This window comes from Prunus mume, linkage group LG2, assembly GCF_029339155.1.
Source record: "Prunus mume cultivar Tortuosa linkage group LG2, ASM2933915v1, whole genome shotgun sequence".
NCBI classification, from domain to species: Eukaryota; Viridiplantae; Streptophyta; class Magnoliopsida; order Rosales; family Rosaceae; genus Prunus; species Prunus mume.
The window spans coordinates 4,152,772-4,175,145 of NC_142699.1; the positions used below are offsets into that span (position 1 = coordinate 4,152,772).

The 22,374-nt window shown below is 38.2% G+C and overlaps 1 protein-coding gene, 1 non-coding gene and 3 pseudogenes across 3 annotated transcripts; 2 read left to right on the top strand and 3 right to left on the bottom strand.

Annotated features, from left to right (window-relative positions):
- Positions 1-181: 181 nt before the first annotated feature.
- On the bottom strand, positions 182-2,224 carry LOC103319433 (cytochrome P450 CYP82D47-like). The gene is made up of 2 exons (XM_089045758.1): positions 1,129-2,224; positions 182-931 (listed from the first exon to the last, which is right to left on the bottom strand). The coding sequence occupies exons 1-2, from the start codon at positions 2,113-2,115 to the stop codon at positions 308-310; spliced, it is 1,611 nt and encodes a 536-aa protein (XP_088901884.1). The 5' UTR covers positions 2,116-2,224; the 3' UTR covers positions 182-307.
- Positions 2,225-2,940: 716 nt separating this feature from the next.
- Positions 2,941-5,214, bottom strand: LOC103319450 (uncharacterized; annotated as a pseudogene).
- Positions 5,215-6,413: 1,199 nt separating this feature from the next.
- On the top strand, positions 6,414-8,223 carry LOC103319434 (putative pectinesterase 63; annotated as a pseudogene). The gene is made up of 4 exons (XR_016124049.1): positions 6,414-6,982; positions 7,105-7,311; positions 7,522-7,763; positions 7,881-8,223. The product of XR_016124049.1 is annotated as a putative pectinesterase 63 (transcript).
- A 381-nt stretch (positions 8,224-8,604) lies between these two features.
- LOC148919454 (uncharacterized) lies at positions 8,605-20,708 on the top strand (annotated as a pseudogene).
- On the bottom strand, positions 17,712-17,818 carry LOC148919455 (small nucleolar RNA R71). The gene has a single exon (XR_016124812.1). It is a non-coding gene; the product is annotated as a small nucleolar RNA R71 (small nucleolar RNA).
- Positions 20,709-22,374: the final 1,666 nt, after the last annotated feature.

A 22,374-nucleotide genomic window follows, 5' to 3' on the forward strand; every position in this document is an offset into this window, starting at 1 on the left:
CTGCACCCGAGTTCAAATTCATCTCCTTGTAGTTTAGATTAGATTAAAATAGATTATCGCTTATATATAAAAAATTAAAAAATTCTTCAATAATGGATGTCTTTGAATTAATTTAAAGAGCATGGTCATGTGTTTCTTAGGTACAAATTAAATATTTACTAGTTAGGTATGGTGCTGATAGAAACAACCCCTCAAGTTTGTGTGTAGATGTAAAGGAATTCTGACAAAGTAGAAGGCATTTATTTAAAATTCAAAGACAACAATAACCAATTATCAAGAAACATGTCAATTTGCCTTATAGAGTTTATTACTCATATAGTTGAGCAGGAAGGCGTGGAGTGAAAAGGACTTCAAGTGGGGTAGCTTTATTGTTGGTCAGTCCCACCGTCTCACCCATGTCGACCGGCTCATCCGTTGGAGTTGCAATTTCAAAACCGTGAAGCAAAGAAGCAAGTGTTAATGCTATAACCTTAAGGGCAAGTGACATTCCAGGACACATTCTTCTACCACTTCCAAATGGAATTAACTCAAAATCATGACCCTTAACGTCAAAGCTCTTGTGGGTTGTGAGAAATCGCTCTGGTCGAAACTCATTTGGGTCGGACCACACCTTCGGGTCTCGAAGAAGCTTTGAAAGGTTGACAAGGAGGCGCGTGCCTGCCGGGACATGATAGTCACCGACCATGCAATCTTCAGTCGACTCGTGAGGCAGGGATAATGGTCCGGCGGGGTATAAGCGCGTTGATTCTTTGATAATGGCTTGGAGATAGACCAAGTTCTTGATGTCTGATTCCTTCACTTGTCTGTCTTTACCAATGATTTGGTATAGCTCTTCCTGAGCCTTCTTGAGAGCTTCGCGGTTGTTGAGAAGTAAAGCCAGAGCCCATGTCATCTGCACCGCAGGTGCCTCTACGCCGGCTACTATAAGAGTCTGCAAGAAAAGAACACATTGCAACACGCATAACATGCATAATTTTTTGTTCACCAAATGATATGTCAGTTATGTCGTTTTTTGTTATAATCAAGTGAAAAGGTTCATAGTGGAGCAAAAATTGAATAGACGAAACACTGTCACATTATCTTTTAATATTATAAAAGAAAAGAAAAGAAAAGAAAAGAAGCGCACACCATGGAAGTTGCTTTGTTGACAGTATCAGCATCATAATCTGTAGTAATCTCATTAGCACCATCAACATCAAGAATGGAAAGCATCACATCCATGAAATCAAGCTGATCATCATCACCCTTCACTTGGCCTGAAATCTTCCTCTTCTGCTTGTGCTCTTCTAGCCATCCATTAAACACAAGATCAAGCTCCTTGGCTACCTTCTTCATGGCCCTCTCATGGCCACCCAAGTCCAACCACCTCAACCAGGGAATCGCATCGGACAGCACAAAAGTCCCAGACAATCTCAGAAAATCCATGTACGTCTCCTTCTTTAAATAATAGTTACTGCCTTTGGAATTTGAGCTTGTAGCTTCCCCAAATCGTTTCCCTACAATCATCCTAAACACAATGTTTTCATTTATGTCCAAAAACCATTCCCTCATCTCCACCAACGCCTTGTTCAAACCGGTACTACTCTTCCCGTTGGTCACGCATCGCTCGTATATTCCTTTCATTGACGCCTTCACTTCGGATTCTCGAACGTGTTTGAGCATCTCAAGGCGGCTGTTGGAGAGAACCTCAAGCATAACTATCTTGCGAACTTGGCGAGAGTAGTGGCTGTAAGGGCTGAAGGGGAGGAAGGCATAGTTGTAGGCCATGATTTCGGCCGCCATGAATTTCGGACGACTAGCAAACACTTTGTCGTTGGTAGTAAAACACTCTTTTGCTATTTCCGAGCTGCTTACAATCAGAGCTTTATGCACTCCTATATTTACCCTGAAGATTGGCCCATACCTCTCAGCCATTTTACCCAAAACTAAATGGGGTGGTTTTGAACCTCCTAGTAAGTGGAGGTGGCCGATTATAGGCCACGCACCCCCTGCTTTTGGTGGTGATTTTCTTTCCCCTCTTGATTTCATTAAGAGAGAGTAAAGAAAGAGTGAAAAGGCAGCTGCCACAAGAGGTATCAAAAGATCAGATGAGCATGAGAGGTTAAAAAACTCCATGGCTGGTTATAGTTGTTCTTCAATTGGGTTTGAGTTTGAGGATTTGGAGCTGAAAAACTTGTGATATATATAAGCGCATTTTCAAGGAACTACACACAAATAAAATGGGCAAAATTGTACCATATAATAACCTGGGTTGCAGCATTGCCTATCCGGAGACAATAGGAAAATGCTTATGTGGCTGCTCCTTTACCCACTCCCTTAAAGTTGCTCTTAGAAAAATCGATTGACGTTGATTCGTGCCAATTGAGGACAAACACATTGACAATGACTGGGAAAGAAGAACCAATTAAAAGGCATGCACACCCATGTGTGTTTCATTTCTTTCATGCACTTTAGCTTTCCTGTAACATTTATATCATGTTCTAAAGCTCCCAGAATTGTTTATTCATTATGTGTTAGTAAACAATAGAAATCAAGAATCATAATAAGGCAAGTATTTTCACACAAACCAAAAAAGAAAAAGAAAAAGAAGAGTGCTCGATTGGGACCATTCAACTTTGAGGCTTGATTTCTCAACTTCTTCTTTTGGTGGTCGATCAAACATCTTTCGAACATTGTAAGTTTCTCCACCTTCACTGCCACAAGCTCGAAGCAGATGATCCTGCCGATTTTGAGGCTGAGAAACTGTATATGTCTCAAGATTTTATCAACATGATGTGAAGGAGAACTCCCTTTCTCAAAGAAATGCTTGAGCGAGGCTATAGTTTCATATTCACGATAAGTTTTCTAGCTTACAAGTATAAAATGTGATTCAACGTATTACATATGAGGTTGTTGGTCACGATTACTCGACCAATTGCTAAGAACATAATATCAATGTTTTCAAATGCGCGACGCATAGGCGAGACGTTTTCCCACTATATCAATATGAAAAGGATTTTTCCCACTATCAAATGTTGAAGAATCTTTATCTATCTCATCATCTTCATCCATATGAACAATGAATTAAAATTATAAAATTTAGTGGTAATGAATTAAACACTAATTGTAACTTTCACTCCATGATTTACTTTCCATACTTACTTGAGGTTTCACCATCTTTTCTCTTTTTTGAAGCTAACGAGGAAAGAAGAACATCATTGTCAAGAATAAGATCATCATCAATAATAGGATCTTGAGTTCTAGAATGGACAATAGGCTCTTGAGTCCTAACATGAATATTCCCTCACTCTTGAGTCCTAGGATCATCAATAGGCTCCACAGAAATAGGCACTTGAGTATGTAGATCAGTTTCATAAGGTTCAGTGGGCATATTTCTGATGACATCAACATCATATAATTCTTGAGAATTAACCAAGTAAGATCAGTTGGTAGAATTGGTTTTCAACCTCAGCTATCCATTCATCATCTGACTCAATTTCATTCACCAATATTGGATCAATCTTTGACCTCCTTCTAATACTTCTATTTCTTAGTGTCGTATTATACTTCACATATACTAGAGCATTGAGTTTTTGATGTTCAAGTCTATTTCTTTTCTTTGTATGAATCTAAAATGAATATAAACATACAAAATTAGATTTAGAAGTATCAAAATTTGAACAATATATTAACAGAATTACTTTACCTGCTCAAATGTGCTCCAATTCCTCTCACACCCAGATGCATTACAAGTAAGGCTAAGGACTCGAATAGCAAACTTTGTCAACTCAGGTGTGTCCCTTCCAAAACGCCTCCACCAATTTGCTAAAAAAAACAAAACAAATCCATCTAATTAAGTTTAACATTTATTTCAAGTGTTCATTATACTCGAATGAAAATGAAAAAGTAAAGATTATAACCTGGAGTTCGTAGTTTCCTTGAATTCACAGCAAGACGACTTCCAAACTCTCTTTTTGCCTCATCATACAAGTCCAATTGGATATCAACAGCCATACGATCCTCAAAAGACAACATCCTAATTATGCAATCTTCCAATCCCTTCCTTACTTCATCAGCATTAGAAAAGGTTTCTTCATAACGCAATTGAGGGTTCAAATAATAACCAATAGCATGTAAAGGTTGATGAAGTTATGGGCCCATTCTTCTCCAAATTGGTTTAAACTTTCTTTCAACTTTTCCACAATTAAAAGCAATCTTCTCTTTTGCAGCATCCATTAACTCATAAATAAATCCCATAGCAGGTCTCTCCTCTGAATCAACTTTTCTCAAAACCGATACTAATGGAATAACACTTTTGATGCTAAAAGCAACATAGGACCAAAAATTAACATCATATAGTATAGTTGAGTGAGCCCTAATACCTTCATTATGTTGGACAAATGGTCCATTGTGCCATTTTCTAGAAGAAAACATTGCCTGAAGAGGTTGCTTTTGCTTATAGATGCTTTGAAGAGTAAGATAAGAAGTGGCAAACCGTGTGAATGCAGGGCGAATTATCTCTTTGTTTTTCGTGAAAGATCTCATCAAAGCAAGAACCCATGTATGCCCATAAATAAACTTCACTACTTTCTTGGCTAGTCTAATTGTATCTTCAAAAACTTTCATTTTGCTAAAATCTTATAACATCAAATCAATGCAGTGGGCATCACATGGAGTCCACCATAAATTCTCCCTCTTCTCCATAAGTTTCACTCCAGCATTTTGTAATTGGAAGCATTATCTGTTATTACTTGAATGACATGCTCCTCTCCAACTTCTTTGACAATATCATCTAAATATTTGAACGATAACGTTCCATTTTTTTATAGAATCAGATGCATCAATAGATTTCAAAAACCAAATACCTGCTGGGCTATTCACAAGAAAGTTTATTAGTACTCTATTTTTACCATCAGTCCAACCATCAGACATAATAGTACATCCATACTCTGCCCAAGCTTTCTTATGTTCTTCTATCATCGTATTAATGTAGCCAACTTCTTCCTTAAGGATCCAAGTCCTCAGCTCATGCATTGATGGAGGCTTAAATCCTACACTATATGCGGCAATCCCTTCCACCATAGGTAGCCAAAATGGATAATTTACAATATTAAATGGGAGTGCTCTAGAGAAGAAAAAACGACCAATCTTTCGACAAACTTCCTTTCTTCCTTCTTGTTTGTATGCTGAATTTAATGTACTTTGCCGAGCTTCTAAAGTGACAAATCTATCCATTGGTCCTTTGATTTGGTTGATGAAGTTGTGGCTTATCAACTGCAGCACTCATAGTACCAGGGATTCCATATTACTCATCCAATGAAGTTTCTACACTCAGAGCCCCTCCTCCTGGACCATTCCCAATCTCTCTAAGCATTTCATTTTTCTTTCTTTTTTCAAGCTGAAGATTTTTCAAAGTTGCGGCACACTCTTTTTTCACATGCTTAGGAACTTTCTTACATGGTTGCAAACCATGACGAGTTTGAACTAAATGATGCTTAAGTCTAGAAATTCCTCAACTGCATCTTTGATCACAAAATGCGCATCTCAAGTATTTTCCCCCCTCTATTTCTTTTGCATACTTCCACGCATGATCTTTTCGATTCATATCTATAAAACAATACCATTAATATTTCTAAGATACAAGTATGATGCATGTACGTCAAATTTCTACTATATCACATAAACGAATAAGATAACTAGTATATTTTAAAAAAAAATATTGAAAAAATTATACGAAACTTCAAATTACAGTTTATTACAGTCAAATTATACAAGTATGATGCATGTACGTCAAAAAGAAAAAAGAAAAAAAGACTTACTTGCAGTTGAAAGATGAAGAGAATTCTTGAAATTGATGGAGTTATCTAGTAAGGGTAGAAATTAGGGTTGTACACGTACTATACAATATATATATAGTCCATGTGTTAATATATTAATTTAGCGAAAGAAAAAAAGAAAAAGAAAAAAGGTAAGTACAAAAGCTACAGCCGGTTGGAGTTAGGAAAAAAGAAAGAAAGATATTAATTCTTGCGTTAAGTTTATTACAATAAAGGTAAGGTAAAAAAAAAAACTGAAACTTACGTTTTTTATTTTTTCAACACTCTCCAAGTGAAACAACGTCGTTTCACTATAAGATTATTTTTAAAACACTGCAATCAAAACAACGTCGTTTCATTACAAACCTTAAAAAAAAAAAAAAGCGAGTCGTCTTCCTTGCAGATGGTTAAGTAAAACTCTCTTAATTATGTCCTCTTCCTTCCCAAATTAGCTAATTCAAAGTGTGGATCTGAAATCCCAATGAACATTAGCCACTAATTGGAAACCAAAATGTGCGAGAAGCTCTCCAAGTTTCACCAATTTTGGATGAATCCCTCTAAATATGTGCCTCAATAGCTCTTGCATAGTGGACTATAAAATCAAATCCTTCTACCATTCTAATCAATAGCACCCAAAAACATACAAAACCTCAAAACCAAAAATCCAAAAAAAAAAATAATGAAAATAATGGCCGGAAAAACAACATGCATGGGCGTTGATGCAGCTCTAACCATGACATTAATTCTCCTCACTGCCACCATAGCCATGGCGGATGATGATACACCGGTACCAGCCGACCAACCCCAAGTCAACACGTGGTTCAATAACAACGTGAAGCCGTACACAGAACGGCAGGGCACGCTCGACCCGCCTTGCAACGGCTGAGGCTGGTCAAACCGTCATCAAGGTCATGAAAGATGGAAGTGGACAATTCAAGACTATTACTGACGCCATTAATAGCATTCCGGCCGACAACACCAAACGTGTCATTGTGTACATTGGAGAGGGAGAGTATGAAGAGAAAATCACAATTCCACGAAATAAACCATTTGTTACATTTTTTGGCTCTCCAACCAAAATGCCAACTTTGACCTTTGTTGGCACAGCCCAAAAGTATGGAACTGTGAACAGTGCCACAGTGATTGCTGAATCTGACTACTTCATGGCAGCTAATGTTATTTTTAAGGTATTTAAATTTATCAAATCAACATGTCACATGATATTATCATCACAGAATAAATATTTGTCGACATTCTTTTATTATTTTTGTGTGGGGATTAAAATTTGCGTTGATTTGTGGTTGTGAAGAACTCTTCACCAAGGCCAGATGGGAAAGCAGTGGGAGCGCAGGCAGTGGCATTGAGGGTGTCGGGGAACAAGTCAGCCTTGTACAATTGCAAGCTTATTGGTTTCCAGGACACCCTTTGTGATGACAAGGGCAATCATTTTTTCAAGGACTGCTTTATTGAAGGCACTGTGGATTTCATCTGGGGAAGTGGAAAGTCTCTCTATTTGGTAATGTCACCCAAACTCTCCTTATAATTCCTCAATGAAAGGAAAATCTATTGAGGAACTCTATATGCGAGTCTCGTCATATAATAGTGAATTTCATGTACATGTTGTAAGAGAAACGTTATATGTACGATTAACTCATCTGTATAATTGAGCTTGTTGATGGTCTATATTATGTCATGGTTTTGATGGTTAATTAATTAATGGGTGCAGAACAATGAGTTACATGTGGTGGGGGATAATGGATTAACAGTGATAACAGCACAAGCAAGGGACTCAGCTTCAGATGATACTGGATACTCATTTGTCCACTGCAAGATAACTGGGACTGGAAATGGCACATATTTGGGCAGGGCTTGGAGGATCAGTCCCATGGTGGTCTTTGCCTACACCAGCATGTCCGAGGTCATCAACCCCGCCGGCTGGAGCAACGATAACCGCCCAGAACGTGACAAGTAAGCAAATTTATATACACTAATTAAACAGTTTCATATAATTGATTGGTTTTGAGAGTTAATTAATACTTATCAATAATTTCTTTTTCTTTTTTTGTGTATGTGGCAATATTGTAGCACTGTGTTCTATGGAGAATACAAGTGTTCGGGTCCAGGTTCAAGTGCGGCTGGGAGAGTAAAATACACTAAACGTCTAACAGACGAACAAATCAAACCTTTCCTAAGCCTTGGCTATATTCAGGGTTCCAAATGGCTGCTTCCTCCTCCAAATCCCAAAGTGTAGATATTGGGTATAATTTTCTTAATGGGTTCCACAATTTAGTAATTAAAGTTCAATTCTGAAAATTTTGGGATGGAAAAGCTTGTTTGTTGCCAATGTTTTGGTGGTAACAGAATAAATTGTAATTTATCGATTTGTTATGGATCAAATATACATGTATGAGATTTTGTGGCTGAGAAACTGTATGTCTCGGATTTTATAAACATCATGCGGAGGAGAACTCCCATATTCAACATATTATATATGAGGTCGTCGGTCTCCATCAATTGATCAATTGTCCAACAACATAACATATCAAACTATTGTAAAACCAATTTAACTTCAACCCAAGAAAAATGTGATAAATAATATATTACATAACCATATCTACATTTCTCATAAAAGATGCCATTAATCAAGTAAAATTTTCTATTGCCAGACTGTGAGTTCGTAAAATGATTTTGTTGAATCTGTATGCACGATGCTCAGTATGGCAACTAAACGTTACTCTTATATATTTGTATAAACACAGTATAAGTACATGTAGAGAAAATTAAGAAAGCAATACATTTTTCAGCTTCAATGGCGGCAAATGGTACTGAAGAAAACCCCATCAGCACAAACTTCTACATGGTGAATCCAACAGCAGAACAGTCTCCTTATTCGACAAATGGTACGCCTGGAAAACTACTCCACCAGATTGAAAGAGGATGAAGATGTTGGACACCCTTTACTTCAGTGGCTTCTATGAAGTTAGCAGGGTTCAAAGCTGTCACAGCCATCCATGCCAATTGCTGCCGGACTATAGGTGCTAAGGTGGCTGATCTGACAGCTGTGGTTCACGATTGGAAGAGGTTCAAGGGTTTATCTAATTCCAAGACCATCACTGATGGCGTTAATAGGATTCTTGCCGACAACACCAAAAGTTTCATTGTGTACATTAGAGAGGGAGAGTACAATGAGAAAATCACAATTCCGCGGAATAAACCATTTGTTATATTTTATGGTTCTCCAAAAAATATGCCAACTTTGACCTTTGCTGGCACAGCCCAAAAGTATGGAACTGTGAACAGTGCCACAGTGATTGTTGAATCCGACTACTTCGTAGCAACTAACCTTATTATTAAGGTGCGTAAATGTATCATGTCAACAAGAAGTATTTCATGTTACGTGATATTATCATCATGCGCAATAATCTTTTATCAACATTCTTTTAAAAACTTTGTTTCCTTATTGTAATTTGTGTTTGTGAAGAACTCTTCGCCAAGGCCATACGGGAAAAGGGTGGGAGCGCAGACAGTGGCATTGAGGGTGTCGGGGAACAAGTCAGCCTTGTACAATTGCAGGCTGATTGGTTTCCAGGACACACTTTGTGATGACATGGGCAATCATTTTTTCAAGGATTGCTCTATTGAAGGCACTGTGGATTTCATCTGGGGAAGTGGAAAGTCTCTCTATTTGGTAATGCCACCCAAACTCTCCCTATTATTCCACAATAAATTTTGATATATATATATTTATACCACTAGTAAAAAAAACCCTTGCGTGACCAAATTTTGCGCGATGAAACTCAAAACTTCGTCGCTCAAAGTCTCATCGTCGCACAACGTCACTTTGCGTGAAAAAGTTTGCGCAACGACAAAACATCATCGCTCAAAGTGACTTTGCGCGACGAAACACTAAACTTCATTGCACAAAGTCTTGAGTGACGAAGTGTGTTTTGTCACGCAAAGTCTTTACAAAAATAAAAAAAATAAAAAAATATTTTTTAAAATCTTTGCATGACGTAATCCAAATATTTCGTTGCCTAAACCAATTTATTTTTGTTTTTTATTTATTGTAGTTCGGATTGGGTTTTTGTTAGAAAATATGTAGTTTAAATTGACGATCGAATTAGTTCATTGTATTCATATAGGGTCAAGGAGTGTAGCTGTAAAAATTCATCAGAATCGAAATTGAAATAACCGTTAAATCGTTATTTTTCATTTATGACTGTCGAAAAGATTTGTCCCATTACTTGATCTCTGAATGTTTATTTTTTCCGATTTTTGGTGTATATGATCTTGAAGTACAAACAAACAAGTTTGACGGTTGGATCGTTGAAACTAGTTTCATAGAATGCGTATGCCATCAAAACAATATATCCACTAACAATTTAGAGTTTATTTATACTTTCGTTAAATATAACATAAGATTTTGTGGTATCCACTAGTGTAAATATTTTAACCGGCTGTCTCAACAAGATTTTATTTATACTATCTCTCACTCTCACTCACTCTCTCATCTCTCTCTCTCTCTCTCTCTCTCTCTAACTATCTTCTCTAATTCTCTCACACTCATTTCTCCCTTTCATTCTCATTCACACTCAATCTTGCGAAAAGGTATGTTCTCTCCAAATTTTAATTTTTTTTTTCATTAATGTGTTTTTGGAGTTAGTTTTAAGTTTGTGCGGGGTTTGGGGTTGAGTATAAGGTGAGGATTGGACTTTGGGTTGGATTTGGGGTATAACAATTTTTCGTCGCGCAAACCCTATCTTCACGAGCTTATGCGCGACCAAAATTTTCACACAGAGGTTTTATGACCAAAATTTCGTCACACAGATTTTGTGCGATTAAATTGTACTTTGCATAACAAACTTATTTCGTCGCGCAAAGTGTTTTTTGTAGTAGTGTACACAGAGAGCTTCTATTAAGGGATCATCAAAAAGCTTATTTGAGGGACAACCCTTATAGGGCCCACTCTGGATTGTATTTTACTAATCCAAACCGTCTATTTTGTAGATACACATTCAAAGATCATCTCTACAAAAAATCACTTGAATCCGATATCATTTGACCACTCAATTGAGTTATTGAAATTTTAGTAATTTCTTGAAGCACCACCGTGTTCATTGATTTTGTAGGACACAATTGGATGTTGAAACAGTTTCCAATGTTTCTAATTTTTTGAGATGATGATCTATGAATGAAGACCTAAAAAATAGATGATTTGGATCATTGGAAAAAAAAATTGTAGGGTACCCTAAATGGCATCCCTCAAATAAAATTATTTGAGGAATCCTTCAATAAAAGAGAACTGTATATATAACAAATCAGAACGCTATACACAAGCACTACAATCAGAGCAACTTTGTCGTTGATAGTAAAACACTCTTTTGCTATTTCTGAGCTGCTTACAATCAGAGCTTTGTGCACTCCTATATTTACCGTGAAGATTGGCCCATACCTCTCAGCCATTTTACCCAAAACTAAATGGGGTGGTTTTGAACCTCCTAGTAAGTGGAGGTGGCCGATTATAGGCCATGCACCCCCAGCTTTTGGTGGTGATTTTCTTTCCCCTCTTGATTTCATGAAGAGAGAGTAAAGAAAGAGTGAAAAGGCAGCTGCCACAAGAGATATCAAAAGATCAGATGAGCATGAGAAGTTAAAAAACTCCATGGCTGGGTATAGTTGTTCTTCAATTGGGTTTGAGTTTGAAGATTTGGAGCTAAAAAACTTGTGACATATATAAGAGCATCTTCAAGGAAGTATACGCAAATAAAATGGGGAAAATTGTACCATATAATAACCTAGGTTACAGCATTGCCTATTGGTCTGTCCTTGCAAGTGCACAAGATTGATGTAGTATAGCGTTTGACAAGTCCAAGTATCGTTCCCACGAGGATTCCAAATTAATCTAATACTCGAATACCTAAATTAAATCTAACTGACACACAAGTAAATTTGTAGAGATTGTTGTTGTGAAGGTTTATGAAACAAACAATAAATTAATCAAGGCAATTAAGAATTAAAACGTTGACTTTTAAAGGTTGAAAAAGGATGATGATAAGGTCTAGGGTTTCGGAATCAACCATAAGCAATCCAAGTTAGATTTCAATGCATTGAACAGATTCTTTCGATTCTTTAGATGATAATTCTCGTATCTAAGTCCTTTTCAGGCACTCAGACCATAGTTTTCCTTAAGTGTAAGATTCTTTTATAGTTCAGACAAAGATCATATACCCAATCCTGCAACCTATCCTGGTTAAGACATAAATTTAACAAGTTGAATTCATTACGTTCTAGAAAACAAGGGAACCAAGCAAACCATTATTCTTCTTCAAGCAATAATGTAATTCACCACACTTAATCACAAGAAGCTAATTGAATTATATTGCGAGTTCTGCCTCAAATTCATCTTCCAATTTACTAGATGCAAAGCCCTAAGGTGATCAATCAAAGAACTTAAACAAATAGCAACAATTAAAATAGTGATTAAACATTCATCTAAAAGAAACTTAGAATCCATTAAATGGCATTAAAAATCATAACTATCCATGCTCGGGCGTCATCCTCGCCCTAGAGAATAATTTAGTTACTGATCATGTTCAAAGAAAACATAATTGAAAAACTAGAAAACATAAAATAAAACTTATGGATTGGTATGATGCTTGAGAACTTGACGATGGCAGCGACTCTTTGACTCTCCTTCAAATTCCAGCATAAAAGAACCCTATTTTCTAGTCTTCTTTAAATAAGGAACAAATCCTCTTTTGACTTGGTAACTATGTTTTCCTAGTTTGGCTTCAATTGTCTTTGATGAGTTGGCATCCAAAATCGTACTAAATATAGGATCAGACTTCAGAAAATAACTCCACATCCTTGTAGACACTTCCCAAATGTAAATGACACAAATTAAACTCCAAGGATTGGACTTCAAAGGGATTATTTTGCAAAACCCGCAGTTCACATTCTGCCCGAACTGTCTGTACTAAAACGGCCACAACTCTCTCCACACAAGTTCAAATCACGAACCGTAAAATTCCACAGAAAGCTAACATCCGTATATTTTCAACGATATAAGGCTCAACATCTGGTTCGCTCTGAGGAAGTACAGTATATTCTGTCAAGTTGACTGTTCTGCACAGCACATTATATTTCAATCCCAAAATTGCTCCTTTTGCTTGCTTTTCCATCTTTACTCTTCAAACCTAGTAAAATATAAAACTAAGTAAAAATGGACTAAACTCACTCAAGAACATAGCAAGAATCTAAGATAAAGATAATAAAAATGTACAAAATAATGGTTATATAACCTATCCGGAGAGAATAGGAAAAATGCTTATGTGGCTGCTCCTTTTCCCACTCCCTTAAAGTTGCTCTTAGAAAAATCGATTGATGTTGATTCGTGCCAATTGAGGACAAACACATTGACGACAATGACTGGGAAAGAAGAACCAATTAGAAGGCATGCACACCCAACATGTGACATCAACAAAACAACAAGGAAATGATAATTCCGCAACAGTGTTAAGACGTGTGTTTAATGTAATTCATGCACTTTAGCTTTCCTGTAACATTTACATCATGTTCTAAAGCTAACGCATAATGACACCCATTAGGCCCCATTACATTGGCATGACACGAGCATAAAATAAGTTTGGTAGATAATTATTTTGTGTAATTGGACGTGAACAGTAAATCTGAATTGAGCCATGCACTGTGTATCATTTATATTTTATTTTATTTTTAAAAAAATACAAGCAATAGTCTAAACTAGTGAGGATGAGGTTTCTCAACCACACACTACTACAATTGTAACGACCCGGTCCTAAATAAATTGGTAAATATTAATTTATTCAGATAAAAAACCATTTTGCCCCTAGAATATTTTATTGGTTTTAAAGTTGACTTTTTGATTGGTAAGAAATTTGGGAATTTTGACTATACCGTTGCGTAGAGCACAGCGAGATGAGTTCGTAGACACGTAGTGAGTCGAATCGGAGTTGTAACGAGAGAGATATGATCAAAATACCCTCAGTGGCATAACCGTGATTTTGGCAAAAAGGGTTTGATAAAAATCTGATTCTCTCTCTCTCTCTCTCTCTCTCTCTCTCCGCGCCTCTCTCTCTCTCTCTCTCGACGGCAACACAGCCGCCACCTTTTGGCCGGCCGTTCTCTCATCCGACCACGAAAGTTGACGGGGCTGGTACCAAAATGATCGGGCCGCCATCCTCTTCTAACCCCAACCAGGCCCTGCCGCTAGCCGCAGTGATTTCGCTGAAAATAAAGAGAAACACCCGATTTTCGCTCGAAACTTCGCCGACTTTGATCTCTCTCTTCCGGCCGCCATTTTTGGCGATCAAGGTATCGAAATTCATCATTTCTTCATGATCTAGCTGATGGTTGGATAGGATTGCATCAATTTTTAGCATAGGTTGTCTGATTTTCAAATTGGATTTCGACCGAATTTTGGGATGAGATTTCGGCCACTTCCGGTCAGTTTTTGGGGTATGCCCAAGAACAAAAGTGACTCTAATTAGGGTGTTACACCTAGGGTAGGAGTCTTGAGCCGTGATTTTGGGTTTTTCCGGCGATGGGTTATCGCGACACCCACGCGGCGGGCGCGTGGGCACTCTAGAAAAGGGGCCTGATGTCCCGAGGTGATCTCCTAGTCCTCACGAACGCGTAGGTGTGCTTGGATTTCAATTTGGATACTGTTTGAATATCGAACGAATTTCGCCTATTGTGCGTTATCCGGGTTCAATAGGTTTGAACCGTTGGATTGTCTTGAAGTTAAACTATGATGATCTAGACATCCTTAGGATAGTGTAAGATTTGACGGATAGTAAAACGGAGTCCCGGATACTCTGGAAATGCCAACCCTAAGGCTAGGGTTATAGTAGCCATCCGATCGTGCGATCGTGAGCGATCCGACTGTCCGATCTGGAATAAACTTGCAGGACGTGTGTCCTAAGCCTTGTAGAACACATAGGAACTTTCGGATTGGAATTTGGAGGTCGTGGGCCCCGTGGGCCCTTTTGACCAAGTTTGAGGTAGTTTGACCCTTGGTTGACCATGAGTTTTCCAGGGTAGTTTTACCTTCAAAGAAAGATTAAAATTATCGTAGAGACCGGTCTTGATTTTTAGTTGAATTATGTTGTTTATGTGGGATTAGGATATTAATTTATTATTTTTAATTAGGTGATTATCGGATGCTATATTATGGTTGAGGTTTATGCAATATTGAAAATTAATATATAAATATATTACAAAGATATAAAGATGTTTGATTACACTGTAAGTACCATCCTGTGATTGTGAGGTCTCACGTGGCGTAGGATTTTCCAGTGTTGAGACAGACCCCATACGTGGTGTTGGATGTTCTGGCGTATGGGGAGATTATGTAACATGAGATGGGAGGTCACACGTGGCGTTGGATTTTCCGGCGTATGGGGAGATTATGTAATATGGGATGAGAGGTCACACGTGGCGTTGGATTTTCTGGCGTGTTGACAGACCCCATACGTGGGGTTGGATGTTCCGGCATGTGGGAAGATTATCTGATATGAGATGAGAGGTCACACATAGCGTTGGATTTTTCAGAGTGTTGACAGACCCCATATGTGGGGTTGGATGTTCCGGCGTATGGGAAGATTATGTGATATAAGATGAGAGGTCACACGTGGCGTTGGATTTTCCGGTGTGTTGAAAGACCCCATACGTGGCGTTGGATGTTCCAGCGTATAGGGAGATTATGTGATTATTAGGGAGATAAATTAAAGATATTGTTCGGTGAGTTGTGACTTAAAGTAAAGGGTTTTAGGGAAAGAACTATGATAAGTGTATTATTTCCTATATTTTTACACCTTTTATATGTAGGTTTTGTGGGGAAAGTTAATTAAAAAGAGTATTATTACTTTACTTTCCTTATTTTCAGCTATTCTGCGCTCTTGGAAGGATTTCAACTGAAAATCAACTTTTCGAATGCATTTTAGTGCAAGACCAATTGTAGAAGAAAGCTAAGACATTGAAGATCATTGTATCAAAGTTTCATAATTTTCTACCAAGCCAAATGCTCCAGACCTGCAAGTCAAGACAGCCTAAGTTGAAATCCCGTCAGAACTGCACTGCTGTGGAAGAGTGAAGATTTGAATATCTTTCCGATTTTTCCTAGTGGTGTGTAATATATGCTTGGAAAGCTTAGAGATAAAGCTACGTTTCTCATATTTTTCCAGAATTTTCTAGGAAGTGGAACAACCCCAAAACGTGCGTGCAAGTTGGCTGACGTGTTTCCAAGTCAAATAAGGATTCTTTCCTAGTTTGTTTCCTTAATTGTTTGAGATTTTGTTTTGCTTTAGGAGAGTTTTTCTAGACCTTTTTGCAGTAGGGTTTAGTTGTTTTATACTATATAAGGTCACCATAGGATCTCTTCATGGTATCACCTTTTTCCACCATCATCTACCATATTTTTCCACCAACTTTCATACAACCAGAGAAATATCAGAGGAAGCCAAGAATTTGCTGCTGCATTATTTGAGGAGCTTTTGAAGGTGTTCCTGTGAAGATTCTGAAGATCAAGTCCATCGGCCAAATTGGTTTTATGACAATAATTCTCTTGTTTATATTTTCTTCTGTCATGAACTAATTTCCCTTGCTAGGGCTACGATGTAGCCTAACCATGAATACTCAATTTTTATAGTTATATTAATTCCTTATTATTATCCCATGTTGAGTATTTGTTACTGTTCTTAATGATTTAAATATCTAGCTAATATTTAATTGATGATCCAAGCGGAGACCGAGAGGAGATGTTTGGTGTTTGCTTCTTGTAACAAATACCATGACTTGAATGAGTGCCCGAGAGGGACTAACATGACTCATGCAGTTTTCTTGTAGGTTCTCATAGAACTTAATGGGTTCTTGGTTTTCTAAATCCGTTGCTCGAGAGAGAATGGGTTGTTAATTGAGAATACTTTTGGTTGAGCCCGAGAGGGGATATCGAATGAATTAGGAGAAACCAACTGTCAACAGGGATAGTAATTAGGGTTAATTGGCTATAAGAATTAAGTAGAATTGGTTATGGTGAAATCGGATGCTCTAGTGTCTCATCATCTTAATTTTCTATCGTTAATTAAATTGTTATTTTTCATAATTGTTTTAGCTTTCTTGAATCAATCAATCTTCTTAATTAACTGTTCAAATAAACTTCTAAATTAATCATAATTGGTAGTTAATAGGAAATTACAGTCTTCGTGGGAACGACACTCTACTTATTTCTATATTACTTGTACGAATTGTGCGCTTGCAATAATTTCACAACAAGTTTTTGGCGCCGCTGCCGGGGACTGTTTTATTTTCTATTAATATCAATATATTTTAATTCTGAGTTTAATTTGAATTTCTTCTTTTTGTTTCAGGTACTTTGATCCGTGTATGCACCGTTCTCGTACCCTAGAACTCATACCACTTGACCTAGAAATCGAACGTACGTTTCATAAGCGGAACAAAGGAAACAAAAAGCACACTTTGGTGGAACCACCATCCACACCTATGGCGGAGGAAGCAGAAAGAGCCGTGGGGGAATTTGGCCCCCCAGTGGCAACTCCCTCAGCAATCCGACGTCCTGCTATTGCAGCCAACAATTTTGAGATCAAACCAGCCATGATCACCATGCTGCAGAATTCATCTGTATTTTGTGGTCTACCGAATGAAGATCCCAACATCCATCTTGCGATATTTTTGGAGATTTGTGATACGTCCAAGTTCAATGGAGTAACTGACGATGCGATCCGTTTAAGGCTATTCCCCTTCTCCTTGAAAGATAAAGCCAAGCTTTGGTTACTGTCACAGCCACAAGACTCCATCCGTACTTGGGATGATTTATCTAAGAAATTCCTTGCTAAATTTTTCCCACCAGCCAAAACTGCAAAATTCCGACAAGATATCATGTCATTCGCTCAATATGATAAGGAACCTCTATATGAAGCCTGGGAACGATTCAAAGACTTATTGCGCAAGTGTCCTCACCATGAGCTACCAACCTGGATTCAAGTTCAGACTTTCTACAATGGGTTGAGTCAAACAAGCAGGACACTAGTTGATGCAGCTGCTGGAGGGGCTTTAATGGCAAAAACGGCTACCGAAGCATTTGAATTATTGGAGACCATGGCATCCAACAACTACCAATGGCCAAGTGAGAGAATGAATCTGAAGCCAGCTGGGGTCTTGGAAGTCGATGCTATGGCTTTGCTAACAGCACAAATTTCTAACCTTACTAAAAAAGTTGATTCTTTAAGTGTTAATTCTATAAACACTAGTACTAATTTTGGTTGTGAACTTTGTGCAGGCCCTCATCCAAGTTCAGAGTGTACCACAGGGAACCCATTTGCGTCTGCTGAGCAAGTCAATCAGGTTGGAGAATTGAATCGACAAAGGAATAATCCTTATTCCAATACATACAACCCCGGTTGGCGAAACCATCCAAATTTTTCATGGAGCAATACTCAGAATGTGCAAAGACCACCACCTGGCTTTCCGGCTCAAGAGAAGAAAATAAATTTGGAAGATGCTCTTACTCAGTTGACTATGTCTACCACCCAATTCATGACTGAAACAAAAACTCAATTTCAGAATCAGCAAGCTTCTCTTCAGAATTTGGAGGTGCAAGTTGGCCAATTAGCTAATGTCATAAGTGGAAGAAACCAAGGAGTATTTCCAAGCCAACCTGAAGTTAACCCGAAAAATCAAGAACAAGCAAAGGCAATCACTCTTCGCAAAGGGAAGCAAGTAAATACAGCGATTGACTTGGAAAAAGAAGCATTAGAGAAAGAAAAAGAAGCTAAGAAGTCTGCAACAGAAATGGGGCATGCATTTTCACCACCAATCACCACCACAGAAAAATCCCAAGAAGAAGAAAATTCTATACCAATTCCTTCTCTTCAATTGAAGCCATATGTCCCACAAATCCCTTTTCCACAGAGGTTGAGAAAAAATAAAGTTGATGGGCAGTTTGCAAAATTCTTGGAGATGTTCAGAAAGTTATAGATCAACATTCCTTTTGCTGAAGCTTTGGAACAAATGCCAAGTTATGCAAAATTCATGAAAGACATTCTCTCCAAGAAGAGGAAATTTGGAGAGCACGAGAAAATCCAACTAACAGAAGAGTGCAGTGCCATCTTACAACGGAAGCTTCCACCAAAACAAAAAGATAGAGGGAGTTTTAAAATTCCATGCACTATTGGAAATAATTTCTTTGAAAGAGCTTTATGTGATTTGGGTTCTAGCATTAACTTACTACCTTTATCTGTTGCTAAAAAGATTGGTATTGGTGAAATTAAACCCACTACTGTTTCTTTGCAGATGGCGGACAGGTCAATCACATACCCAGATGGAATTATAGAAGATGTTCTAGTAAAGGTTGATACACTCATATTTCCGGCGGATTTTCTGGTTTTGGATATGGAAGAAGATTCTGACACGCAGCTAATTTTGGGCCGCCCATTCCTGATTACTTCACGCACTCTGATTGACGTAGAAGAAGGCTTACTAACTTTGAGAGTTGGGAATGAACAAGCGACATTCAAAGTTTTTGAAGCAATTAAATTTCCAAGAGAAGCGGAGGATTGTTTTCACATGGAATTAATAGATGAAATTGCTTCAGACACATTTAAAAAGGAGAATCCGAGCCATCCATTGGAATCTACATTGGTCCATGCTGCTACCTCCCAAGATGACAACCCCATGGTTGCTGAATATGCCTTATATTTGGATGCATCACAACCATACCATCCAAGGCAAAGGAATCAGTTCGAACCACTAGGAGCAGCACCTTCCTAAGGCTGCACCTTCTGTGATTGCTGCACCTACACTCACTCTGAAGCCATTGCCAACACATTTGAGGTATGCTTATTTGGGAACTTCTGAAACTTTACCAGTTATTATTGCTGCAAATTTGAGTGAAACTGAAGAAGAAAAAGTATTACGGGTTTTGAGAAAACATAAAACTGCAATTGGGTGGACAATCGCTGACATCAAGGGTATTAGCCCTTCTATGTGTATGCACCGAATACTAATGGAAGAGGAGCATAAGCCATCCGTGGAGCATCAACGCCGATTGAACCCCAACATGAAAGAAGTGGTTCGTGCAGAGGTATTAAAATTGCTTGATGCAGGTATTATTTACCCTATATCTGATAGTAGTTGGGTAAGTCCTACACAGGTTGTGCCAAAGAAAGGAGGGATGACTGTTGTAAAAAATGAAAATAATGAGTTAGTCCCAACAAGAACTGTTACAGGATGGAGAGTCTGCATAGATTACAGGAAATTGAATTCTGAACTAGAAAAGATCACTTCCCACTGCCTTTTATTGATCAGATGCTAGAAAGACTTGCTGGGCATGCCTATTACTGTTTCCTAGACGGATACTCAGGATATAATCAAATCCCTATCGCGCCTGAAGACCAAGAAAAAACGACCTTCACATGTCCATTTGGCACTTTTGCCTATCGTCGTATGCCTTTTGGGTTATGTAACGCTCCTGCCACTTTTCAGCGTTGCATGATAAGCATTTTCTCTGACATGGTGGAGCGATTTATTGAGGTATTTATGGATGACTTCTCTGTTTTCGGTTCATCTTTTGATTCTTGTTTGGATAATTTGGCATTGGTGTTGGCAAGATGTGAAGAAACCAATTTAGTTCTCAATTGGGAAAAATGTCATTTTATGGTACAAGAAGGAATTGTGTTGGGGCATAAAATTTCAGCAAGAGGTATTGAGGTTGACCGTGCAAAAATTGAGACCATAGAAAAGCTACCACCCCCTTCTACAGTGAAAGGAATTCGAAGCTTCTTGGGACATGCTGGGTTTTATCGTCGATTTATTAAGGATTTCTCAAAAATTACAAGCCTCTTTGCAAGTTGTTATTGAAGGATTCTGAATTCAACTTCGATTCAGACTGTTTGGAGGCATTTAATTTATTGAAGAAAAAGCTCACCACTGCACCAGTCATTATGGCACCTGATTGGGAATTACCATTCGAGATTATGTGTGATGCCAGTGATTATGCTATTGGAGCTGTCTTGGGTCAAAGGAAGAATAAATTACTACATGTAATTCACTATGCAAGTCGTACATTGAATGATGCTCAACTGAACTATGCCACTACGGAAAAGGAATTGTTAGCAGTGGTATTTGCATTGGATAAATTTCGTTCTTACCTATTGGGTGCGAAGGTAATTGTGTATACGGATCATGCAGCTTTAAAATTTTTGCTCGCCAAGAAGGAAGCAAAACCAAGACTAATTCGATGGGTTTTATTACTTCAAGAGTTTGATATTGAAATTCGAGATAAAAAAGGGTCTGAGAATGTGGTGGCCGACCACCTCTCTCGGCTAGTCCGTGAGGATGAAGTTATAGAAGATGTTGGGCCTATCCTAGAGACATTCCCGGATGAGCAATTATTTTCCATCAACTCTGAGAAAGAATTCATCACTCCCTGGTATGCAGATTTTGTAAATTACCTAGCTTGTGGTATTCTTCCCCCTCATATGTCTTTTTATCAGAAAAAGAAATTCCTATCATTGATTAAACATTATTATTGGGATGATCCATATTTGTGGAAGCACGGTCCTGACCAAATTATACGAAGATGTGTACCTGAGACAGAGATGGCTGACATATTATTGCATTGTCATACTTTGGCATGTGGAGGCCATTATGGTGCTTCCAAGACTACGGCCAAGGTTCTACAATCTGGATTTTTCTGGCCTACTTTGTTTAAAGATGCTCAAGACTTTGTTGCAAGGTGTGATCCTTGCCAACGTACAGGAAATATCTCTAGTCGAAACCAAATGCCCTTGAATAATATTTTGGAGGTGGAATTGTTTGATGTTTGGGGTATTGACTTCATGGGTCCGTTTCCGGCATCATATGGGAATTTGTATATTTTGGTTGCAGTGGATTATGTATCCAAATGGGTCGAAGCAACTGCCCTACCCACGAATGACGCCAAGGTTGTGGTCAGATTTCTACGAAAGAATATTTTTACAAGATTTGGGGTCCCTCGTGCAATTATTAGTGATGGAGGTACGCATTTTTGCAATCGTCAATTTAATTCCCTTCTTGCAAAATATGGCATCACCCATAAAGTGTCTACTCCCTACCATCCGCAAACTAGTGGGCAAGTTGAAGTTTCGAATAGGGAATTGAAGAAAATCTTGGAAAAGACGGTGAGTGCCTCTAGGAAAGATTGGTCATTAAAATTGGATGATGCACTATGGGCTTATAGAACGGCGTTCAAAGCGCCAATTGGGATGTCACCATATAGACTTGTTTTTGGGAAAGCATGCCACCTTCCGGTGGAATTGGAGCATAAAGCGTTTTGGGCTATTAAAACACTCAATTTTGACATGAGTTCAGCAGGGGAGAAGAGGAAGTTACAATTGAATGAGCTAGAGGAACTTCGAAATGAATCGTATGAGAATGCGAAAATTTACAAGGACCGTACAAAGAAGTGGCATGACAAGCACATCTTGAAGAAGGAATTTTATGTGGGTCAAAGCGTTCTCCTCTACAACTCACGGTTGAAACTTTT

Bases quoted from the DNA above. Each gene is read 5' to 3' on its own strand.
- LOC103319433 (XM_089045758.1), bottom strand. From the start codon at position 2,115: ATGGAGTTTTTTAACCTCTCATGCTCATCTGATCTTTTGATACCTCTT. The intron at 932-1,128 runs GTGTGCGCTTCT...CTTTTCTTGCAG, and splicing joins TCAACAAAGCAACTTCCATG to ACTCTTATAGTAGCCGGCGT.